This window comes from Babylonia areolata, chromosome 18 (assembly GCF_041734735.1).
Source record: "Babylonia areolata isolate BAREFJ2019XMU chromosome 18, ASM4173473v1, whole genome shotgun sequence".
In the NCBI taxonomy this organism is placed as follows: domain Eukaryota; kingdom Metazoa; phylum Mollusca; class Gastropoda; order Neogastropoda; family Buccinidae; genus Babylonia; species Babylonia areolata.
The window spans coordinates 73,503,674-73,515,044 of NC_134893.1; the positions used below are offsets into that span (position 1 = coordinate 73,503,674).

The following is an 11,371-nucleotide window of genomic DNA, read 5'->3' on the forward strand; positions in this document are numbered from 1 at the left end:
GGATCTAACAGAAACATAGTGAGATGGAATTTAGATATATATACACAAACATGGATTGTAAATCCAACAGAAACACAAAGAGATGGAATTTAGATATGTTTACACAAACATGGATTGTAAATCCAACAGAAACACAGTGAGATGGAATTTAGATATGTATACACAAACATGGATTGTAAATCCAACAGAAACACAGTGAGATGGAATTTAGATATGTCTACACAAACATGGATTGTAAATCCTACAGAAACACAGTGAGATGGAATTTAGATATGTGTACACAAACATGGATTGTAAATCCAACAGAAACACAGTGAGATGGAATTTAGATATGTATACACAAACATGGATTGTAGATCCAACAGAAACACAGTGAGATGGAATTTACATATGTGTACATAGACATGGATTGTAGATCCAACAGAAACACAGTGAGATGGAATTTAGGTATATATACACAAACATGGATTGTAGATCCAACAGAAACACAGTGAGATGGAATTTAGATATGTGTACACAAACATGGATTGTAAATCCTACAGAAACACAGTGAGATGGAATCTAGATATGTGTACACAAACATGGATTGTACATCCCACAGCAGCACAATGACGGACATCATAAAACAGGTGTAGACACCACGAGTGAAGTGAGCGCTGACCTGGGTCAGCAGCCTGGTTTCCATCAGCAGACTTTCCTGACTGGAGAACTCCGACTGCGGCGTCAGGTCAAAGGGCGCCGACTTCTCTGTCCCAGAACTCGTCATCTCCGGGGATGTGCTGGACCTGAAAGTGGACAGTGGACAGTGTGTGTGATGTGGACAGTGGACAGTAGACATTGCGGACAGTGTGTGTGATGTATACAGTGGACAGTGTGTGTGATGTGGACAGTGGACAGTGGACATTGTGGACAGTGTGTGTGATGTGGACAGTGGACAGTAGACATTGTGGACAGTGTGTGTGATGTGTACAGTGTGTGTGATGTGTACAGTGGACAGTGGACAGTGTGTGTGATGTGTACAGTGGACAGTGGACAGTGTGTGTGATGTATACAGTGGACAGTGGACAGTGTGTGTGATGTGGACAGTGGACAGTGGACATTGTGGACAGTGTGTGTGATGTGTACAGTGGACAGTAGACATTGTGGACAGTGTGTGTGATGTGTACAGTGGACAGTATACATTGCGGACAGTGTGTGATGTGTACAGTGGACAGTGGACATTGTGGACAGTGTGTGTGATGTGTACAGTGGACAGTAGACATTGCGGACAGTGTGTGTGATGTACAGTGTGTGATGTGGACAGTGGACATTGCGGACAGTGTGTGATGTGTACAGTGGACAGTAGACATTGTGGACAGTGTGTGTGATGTACAGTGGACAGTGGACATTGTGGACAGTGTGTGTGATGTGTACAGTGGACAGTAGACATTGTGGACAGTGTGTGTGATGTGTACAGTGGACAGTAGACATTGTGGACAGTGTGTGTGATGTGGACAGTGGACATTGTGGACAGTGTGTGTGATGTGTACAGTGGACAGTAGACATTGCGGACAGTGTGTGTGATGTATACAGTGGACAGTGTGTGTGATGTGGACAGTGTGTGTGATGTACAGTGGACAGTGGACATTGTGGACAGTGTGTGTGATGTGTACAGTGTGTGTGATGTACAGTGGACAGTGGACAGTGTGTGTGATGTGTACAGTGGACAGTAGACATTGCGGACAGTGTGTGTGATGTGTACAGTGGACAGTGGACATTGTGGACAGTGTGTGTGATGTGTACAGTGGACAGTGGACATTGTGGACAGTGTGTGTGATGTGTACAGTGGACAGTAGACATTGCGGACAGTGTGTGATGTGGACAGTGGACATTGTGGACAGTGTGTGTGATGTGTACAGTGGACATTGTGGACAGTGTGTGTGATGTGTACAGTGGACAGTAGACATTGCGGACAGTGTGTGTGATGTACAGTGTGTGATGTGGACAGTGGACATTGCGGACAGTGTGTGATGTGTACAGTGGACAGTAGACATTGTGGACAGTGTGTGTGATGTGGACAGTGGACAGTGGACATTGTGGACAGTGTGTGTGATGTACAGTGGACAGTGGACATTGTGGACAGTGTGTGTGATGTGGACAGTGGACAGTGGACATTGTGGACAGTGTGTGTGATGTGGACAGTGGACATTGTGGACAGTGTGTGTGATGTACAGTGGACAGTGGACATTGTGGACAGTGTGTGTGATGTGGACAGTGGACATTGTGGACAGTGTGTGTGATGTGTACAGTGGACAGTGGACATTGTGGACAGTGTGTGTGATGTGGACAGTGGACATTGTGGACAGTGTGTGTGATGTACAGTGGACAGTGGACATTGTGGACAGTGTGTGTGATGTACAGTGGACAGTGGACATTGTGGACAGTGTGTGTGATGTGTACAGTGGACAGTGGACATTGTGGACAGTGTGTGTGATGTTGACAGTGGGCATTGTGGACAGTGTGTGTGATGTACAGTGGACATTGTGGACAGTGTGTGATGTGGACAGTGGACATTGTGGACAGTGTGTGTGATGTACAGTGGACAGTGGACATTGTGGACAGTGTGTGTGATGTACAGTGGACATTGTGGACGGTGTGTGTGATGTGGACAGTGGACATTGTGGACAGTGTGTGTGATGTACAGTGGACAGTGGACATTGTGGACAGTGTGTGTGATGTACAGTGGACAGTGGACATTGTGGACAGTGTGTGATGTGGACAGTGGACATTGTGGACAGTGTGTGTGATGTACAGTGGACAGTGGACATTGTGGACAGTGTGTGTGATGTACAGTGGACATTGTGGACGGTGTGTGTGATGTGGACAGTGGACATTGTGGACAGTGTGTGTGATGTATACAGTGGACAGTGGACATTGTGGACAGTGTGTGTGATGTACAGTGGACAGTGGACATTGTGGACAGTGTGTGATGTGGACAGTGGACATTGTGGACAGTGGACATTGTGGACAGTGTGTGATGTGGACAGTGGACATTGTGGACAGTGTGTGATGTGGACAGTGGACATTGTGGACAGTGTGTGATGTGGACAGTGTGGACAGTGTGTGATGTGGACAGTGGACATTGTGGACAGTGTGTGTGATGTACAGTGGACAGTGGACATTGTGGACAGTGTGTGATGTGGACAGTGGACATTGTGGACAGTGTGTGTGATGTACAGTGGACAGTGGACATTGTGGACAGTGTGTGTGATGTACAGTGGACATTGTGGACAGTGTGTGTGATGTACAGTGGACATTGTGGACAGTGTGTGTGATGTGGACAGTGGACATTGTGGACAGTGTGTGATGTGGACAGTGGACATTGTGGACAGTGTGTGATGTGGACAGTGGACATTGTGGACAGTGTGTGATGTGGACAGTGGACATTGCGGACAGTGTGTGTGATGTACAGTGGACAGTGGACATTGTGGACAGTGTGTGTGATGTGGACAGTGGACATTGTGGACAGTGTGTGTGATGTACAGTGGACAGTGGACATTGTGGACAGTGTGTGATGTGGACAGTGGACATTGTGTGTTATGTACAGTGGACAGTGGACATTGTGGACAGTGTGTGATGTGGACAGTGGACATTGTGGACAGTGTGTGTGATGTACAGTGGACAGTGGACATTGTGGACAGTGTGTGTGATGTACAGTGGACAGTGGACATTGTGGACAGTGTGTGTGATGTACAGTGGACATTGTGGACAGTGTGTGTGATGTACAGTGGACAGTGGACATTGTGGACAGTGTGTGATGTGGACAGTGGACATTGTGGACAGTGTGTGATGTGGACAGTGGACATTGCGGACAGTGTGTGTGATGTACAGTGGACAGTGGACATTGTGGACAGTGTGTGATGTGGACAGTGGACATTGTGGACAGTGTGTGTAATGTACAGTGGACATTGTGGACAGTGTATGATGTACAGTGGACAGTGGACATTGTGGACAGTGTGTGTGATGTACAGTGGACAGTGGACATTGTGGACAGTGTGTGTGATGTACAGTGGACAGTGGACATTGTGGACAGTGTGTGTGATGTACAGTGGACAGTGGACATTGTGGACAGTGTGTGTGATGTACAGTGGACAGTGGACATTGTGGACAGTGTGTGTGATGTACAGTGGACAGTGGACATTGTGGACAGTGTGTGATGTGGACAGTGGACATTGTGGACAGTGTGTGTGATGTACAGTGGACAGTGGACATTGTGGACAGTGTGTGTGATGTACAGTGGACAGTGGACATTGTGGGCAGTGTGTGATGTGGACAGTGGACATTGTGGACAGTGTGTGATGTACAGTGGACACATCTTTTGCAAACAGAGGATGAATATGACTTGCCATTCTATAGTTTACACATCTTTTGCAAACAGAGGATGAATATGACTTGCCATTCTATAGTTTACACATCTTTTGCAAACAGAGGATGAATATGACTTGCCATTCTATAGTTTACACATCTTTTGCAAACAGAGGATGAATATGACTTGCCATTCTATAGTTTACACATCTTCTGTAAACAGAGGATGAATATGACTTGCCATTCTATAGTTTACACATCTTTTGCAAACAGAGGATGAATATGACTTGCCATTCTATAGTTTACACATCTTTTGCAAACAGAGGATGGATATGACTTGCCATTCTATAGTTCACACATCTTTTGCAAACAGAGGATGAATATGACTTGCCATTCTATCGTTTACACATCTTTTGCAAACAGAGGATGAATATGACTTGCCATTCTATAGTTTATACATCTTTTGCAAACAGAGGATGAATATGACTTGCCATTCTATAGTTTATACATCTTTTGCAAACAGAGGATGAATATGACTTGCCATTCTATAGTTTATACATCTGTTGCAATCAGAGGATGAATATGGCACACAGATATGACAAAAAAGAAAAAAATTCCAGGCAACCAGTAAAATATAACTGAACTATTGTGCTTTCTGTGGTCTTGCTAACCAGAGGAATTCAGAAGAAAAAAAGAATGGATACTTTCTACCTCTCGGGAAGATAGAATTGGAATGTAATGAGCATTTATATTTTGTTCCCAAACATTTCATTGTGTTACTTATCACTTTTGAAAAATCTGTTTCCCAACTTTCAATAACTTTTTTTTTTTTAGTGTGTGTATGATTCCTGCACTTATCCACACAAATGGGCTGTCTGTGAGGAAAATCCTGGATGCAAACTGGCAGTACTAAGTGAGTTCAAAGGAAAAGAGAGAAAAAACAAACAAGATTTTTTCAAGAGAAGAGAGGAAACAGGAGGGCAGAAGGAAGAGATAAAAAAGAAGAATTTTTTTTCCAAGAGAAGAAAGGATATGGGAGGGAACAGAGAAAAAAAGAGAAAAAGAAAAAGATTTTTAAAAAAGAAGACGGGAAACGGGAGAGTGGAGGAAGCAAGGGGAAGGAACTCCAACCCACCTTTGCTGCGGCAGGGTGAGGTCCTCTTTGGCCAGAGGTCGCCGCTTGGTGACGGGCGACCACATGCCGTACTCAAAGCTGCCAGACTCCATGTCCAGCTGGCCAGACGACATGTTGCGGATCTCGTCACGAAGGACCTTCACCTCCCCCGTCGACACTGACTGGTGCGTGTAGCGCTGCACCACTTTACAGCAGTAGTCACACACACGGATCCCCCCTGCACAGCAAGGCAGTTATGGGCAGACGGTTAACAGGTTTTAATGATCACTGTACACACACCCCTCCCGACACCCACACCCCCGTCCCACACACACACTGGTGTGTCGTTTCAATAATGATGAGACATTAAACTTGTTCTAAATGGTCATTACACACACTCACACTCAGAGGACAGGTGGGTGTAAAATGACACCTTAACACATAGATTGTGCCTGGTCTATAATCACTCCCAAGGCATTTAACAAATGGTTTAAAACTTACATCACCACCACCACCAATGTCCATCCCACTGCACTCCACAGAAAGCATTCTACAGAAGGTGACCAAAATAACAAACAGCACTCATCTTTATCAAACACACAGACTATTCACACACAGATAAAAACTTCATGCAGACTTCTTCCGTTGTGGATTGCAACTCCTACATTCACTCCTATGTATACAAGCGTATGACCATTTTTACCCTGCCATGTAGGCAGTCATACTCCGTTTTCAGGGGTGTGCATGCTGGGTATGTTCTTGTTTTCATAACCCACCGAACACTGACATGGATTACAGGATTTTTAACGCGTGTGTTTATCTTCTGCTTGCTTATACACACGAAGGGGGTTCTGGCACAAGCAGGTCTGCGCATATGTTGACCTGGAAAATCGGAAAAATTTCCACCCTTTACCCACCAGGCGCCGTTACTGAGTTTTGAACCCGGGACCCTCAAATTGAAAGTCCAGTGCTTTGACCACTTGGCTATTGTGCCCATCACTTCACACAGACAACACGCCGACCAAACCACACGACGCAGCACCAAGCCATCAGCAGTGCTGACCTTTGTAGCCGATGATCTTTCCTGGCAGTTCCTGGTTGCAGCATTTGCTGCAGAAGATCTGTCCACAGATGCGGCAGTGGTGGCGCCGGCGGAAGGTGGTGAAGCGGTCCCCACAGTCGTAGCACTCCTTGCAGCTGCTGTCCGGCATCCAGTACTGCTTGAAGTCACTGTCCTTGTACGTCTGGGGCGTCTGGCCAAACACATCACACTTCTGTACCAGCCGATTAGATTGGGCCATGCCAAGGGGGAAGGGCATAATACAATACAAAACAAAACAATACAATATATATCTCTTTATCTATCCCTCTCAAAGGATACTTCTGCTCAAACACACATAGAGTATCACATTAATGCAACAATAAGAACTTAGTCTTAAACACTTTTTTTTTTTTTTTTTTTTTTTTACATATACAACAGATAAGGATAGCACAAAAATTCAAGGGGAAAACTCATTTTGAAACATGATTCCTGTCTTTCATCAAACACACACATCTAACATCACTCCAAACTGAAGAAGATGATGAACCTAACAAAGCACTATCCACAGCACAGACAGTGACAGAGACAAGAAACGTGTTCCCTCACTGTGCTTCTCCTGTCCAGGATGTTACTGAGTCGACTCAGAACGCTGGACAGATTGCGAGGAGCCATCCTGTCCGCCATCTGTCCCAACCGACCGTCTGAACTTTCACCTGACGGGCTCGAGTTGTCTCCACCTGAAGGTCAAACAACAGGCAAAAATGCAGCCAATAATACTGATATACAGTTTATTTTAGGTTTTTTGTTGAGCACACTAATTCACTGTTTCTTCATATGTCCCACATTTCAGCCGCTCTTTGGGTCACGGTTTCTTCACACATCCAGTATTTCAACCACTGACCTTAGGGTCACGGTTTCTTCATTTGCCCAGTTTGATCAAGTCTGCACTCAGCAATACAGATAATACTCAGCAGTTACATAAGGGAAAGCAAAACAAGACACTGACTGTACATAAACCAATACATCTGTGGTGTAATACAAACAACATAAACAGATACAAATCAAACTAAAATAACAGGAGGTGTCTTACCCACAGAACTGGTCTCTTCCTCCTCCACCTTTGCCTGGTCAGACACGCGCTCCTCAACAGCGCTCTCATCACCGTCTCCATCCCCACTCCCACCACCACCACTCCCACCAGCACCACCAGTGCCGACGTCCATTCTACGGGACAGCAGTCTTTCTGCAGACCCAGCCCAAGCCAGCCTCTCTATGGCCGTGTACGACTGGGCCGACAGCTGTCGCCGCTCCACTGAGCCCTCCCTGGAGGACGGGGTGCTGCCCGTTCTGGAGGAGCTTCCTGAGTGCTCTGCCTCCTCTCCTGAACACACACAGCATATACATCACTTAGTGCTCTGCCTCCTCTCCTGAACACACACAGCATATACATCACTTCACTGCTCTGCCTCCTCTCCTGAACACACAGCATATACATCACTTAGTGCTCTGCCTCCTCTCCTGAACACACACAGCATATACATCACTTAGTGCTCTGCCTCCTCTCCTGAACACACACAGCATATACATCACTTAGTGCTCTGCCTCCTCTCCTGAACACACACAGCATATACATCACTTCAGTGCTCTGCCTCCTCTCCTGAACACACACAGCATATACATCACTTCACTGCTCTGCCTCCTCTCCTGAACACACAGCATATACATCACTGAGTGCTCTGCCTCCTCTCCTGAACACACAGCATATACATCACTTAGTGCTCTGCCTCCTCTCCTGAACACACAGCATATACATCACTTAGTGCTCTGCCTCCTCTCCTGAACACACACAGCATATACATCACTTAGTGCTCTGCCTCCTCTCCTGAACACACACAGCATATACATCACTTAGTGCTCTGCCTCCTCTCCTGAACACACACAGCATATACATCACTGAGTGCTCTGCCTCCTCTCCTGAACACACACAGCATATACATCACTTAGTGCTCTGCCTCCTCTCCTGAACACACACAGCATATACATCACTGAGTGCTCTGCCTCCTCTCCTGAACACACACAGCATATACATCACTTAGTGCTCTGCCTCCTCTCCTGAACACACACAGCATATACATCACTTAGTGCTCTGCCTCCTCTCCTGAACACACAGCATATACATCACTTAGTGCTCTGCCTCCTCTCCTGAACACACACAGCATATACATCACTTAGTGCTCTGCCTCCTCTCCTGAACACACACAGCATATACATCACTTAGTGCTCTGCCTCCTCTCCTGAACACACACAGCATATACATCACTTAGTGCTCTGCCTCCTCTCCTGAACACACACAGCATATACATCACTTAGTGCTCTGCCTCCTCTCCTGAACACACAGCATATACATCACTTAGTGCTCTGCCTCCTCTCCTGAACACACACAGCATATACATCACTTAGTGCTCTGCCTCCTCTCCTGAACACACACAGCATATACATCACTTAGTGCTCTGCCTCCTCTCCTGAACACACACAGCATATACATCACTTAGTGCTCTGCCTCCTCTCCTGAACACACACAGCATATACATCACTTAGTGCTCTGCCTCCTCTCCTGAACACACACAGCATATACATCACTTAGTGCTCTGCCTCCTCTCCTGAACACACAGCATATACATCACTTAGTGCTCTGCCTCCTCTCCTGAACACACACAGCATATACATCACTTAGTGCTCTGCCTCCTCTCCTGAACACACACAGCATATACATCACTTAGTGCTCTGCCTCCTCTCCTGAACACACACAGCATATACATCACTTAGTGCTCTGCCTCCTCTCCTGAACACACAGCATATACATCACTTAGTGCTCTGCCTCCTCTCCTGAACACACACAGCATATACATCACTTAGTGCTCTGCCTCCTCTCCTGAACACACACAGCATATACATCACTTAGTGCTCTGCCTCCTCTCCTGAACACACACAGCATATACATCACTTAGTGCTCTGCCTCCTCTCCTGAACACACACAGCATATACATCACTTAGTGCTCTGCCTCCTCTCCTGAACACACACAGCATATACATCACTTAGTGCTCTGCCTCCTCTCCTGAACACACACAGCATATACATCACTTAGTGCTCTGCCTCCTCTCCTGAACACACACAGCATATACATCACTTAGTGCTCTGCCTCCTCTCCTGAACACACACAGCATATACATCACTTAGTGCTCTGCCTCCTCTCCTGAACACACACAGCATATACATCACTTAGTGCTCTGCCTCCTCTCCTGAACACACACAGCATATACATCACTTAGTGCTCTGCCTCCTCTCCTGAACACACACAGCATATACATCACTTAGTGCTCTGCCTCCTCTCCTGAACACACACAGCATATACATCACTTAGTGCTCTGCCTCCTCTCCTGAACACACACAGCATATACATCACTTAGTGCTCTGCCTCCTCTCCTGAACACACACAGCATATACATCACTTAGTGCTCTGCCTCCTCTCCTGAACACACACAGCATATACATCACTTAGTGCTCTGCCTCCTCTCCTGAACACACACAGCATATACATCACTTAGTGCTCTGCCTCCTCTCCTGAACACACACAGCATATACATCACTTAGTGCTCTGCCTCCTCTCCTGAACACACACAGCATATACATCACTTAGTGCTCTGCCTCCTCTCCTGAACACACACAGCATATACATCACTGAGTGCTCTGCCTCCTCTCCTGAACACACACAGCATATACATCACTTAGTGCTCTGCCTCCTCTCCTGAACACACACAGCATATACATCACTTAGTGCTCTGCCTCCTCTCCTGAACACACACAGCATATACATCACTTAGTGCTCTGCCTCCTCTCCTGAACACACACAGCATATACATCACTTAGTGCTCTGCCTCCTCTCCTGAACACACAGCATATACATCACTTGAGTGCTCTGCCTCCTCTCCTGAACACACACAGCATATACATCACTTAGTGCTCTGCCTCCTCTCCTGAACACACACAGCATATACATCACTTAGTGCTCTGCCTCCTCTCCTGAACACACACAGCATATACATCACTTCACTGCTCTGCCTCCTCTCCTGAACACACAGCATATACATCACTTAGTGCTCTGCCTCCTCTCCTGAACACACAGCATATACATCACTTAGTGCTCTGCCTCCTCTCCTGAACACACAGCATATACATCACTTAGTGCTCTGCCTCCTCTCCTGAACACACAGCATATACATCACTTAGTGCTCTGCCTCCTCTCCTGAACACACAGCATATACATCACTTAGTGCTCTGCCTCCTCTCCTGAACACACACAGCATATACATCACTTCACTGCTCTGCCTCCTCTCCTGAACACACACAGCATATACATCACTTCACTGCTCTGCCTCCTCTCCTGAACACACAGCATATACATCACTTAGTGCTCTGCCTCCTCTCCTGAACACACACAGCATATACATCACTTACTGCTCTGCCTCCTCTCCTGAACACACACAGCATATACATCACTTAGTGCTCTGCCTCCTCTCCTGAACACACAGCATATACATCACTTAGTGCTCTGCCTCCTCTCCTGAACACACACAGCATATACATCACTTCAGTGCTCTGCCTCCTCTCCTGAACACACACAGCATATACATCACTGAGTGCTCTGCCTCCTCTCCTGAACACACACAGCATATACATCACTTAGTGCTCTGCCTCCTCTCCTGAACACACAGCATATACATCACTGAGTGCTCTGCCTCCTCTCCTGAACACACACAGCATATACATCACTTCACTGCTCTGCCTCCTCTCCTGAACACACACAGCATAT

General features: G+C 46.4%; 1 protein-coding gene across 2 annotated transcripts in view; it reads right to left on the minus strand.

Moving 5' to 3' along the window:
* Window positions 1-11,371, minus strand: part of LOC143293081 (1-phosphatidylinositol 3-phosphate 5-kinase-like) — a 122,969-nt gene that overhangs the window by 105,635 nt on the left and 5,963 nt on the right. For both annotated transcript variants that reach the window (XM_076603968.1, XM_076603967.1), the window contains exons 3-7: window positions 7,591-7,881; window positions 7,107-7,237; window positions 6,522-6,711; window positions 5,480-5,696; window positions 662-785 (exon numbers count right to left, since the gene is read on the minus strand). In XM_076603968.1, the coding sequence (XP_076460083.1) occupies window positions 662-785; window positions 5,480-5,696; window positions 6,522-6,711; window positions 7,107-7,237; window positions 7,591-7,881 (953 nt within the window). The remainder of the gene's footprint in view (window positions 1-661; window positions 786-5,479; window positions 5,697-6,521; window positions 6,712-7,106; window positions 7,238-7,590; window positions 7,882-11,371) is intronic.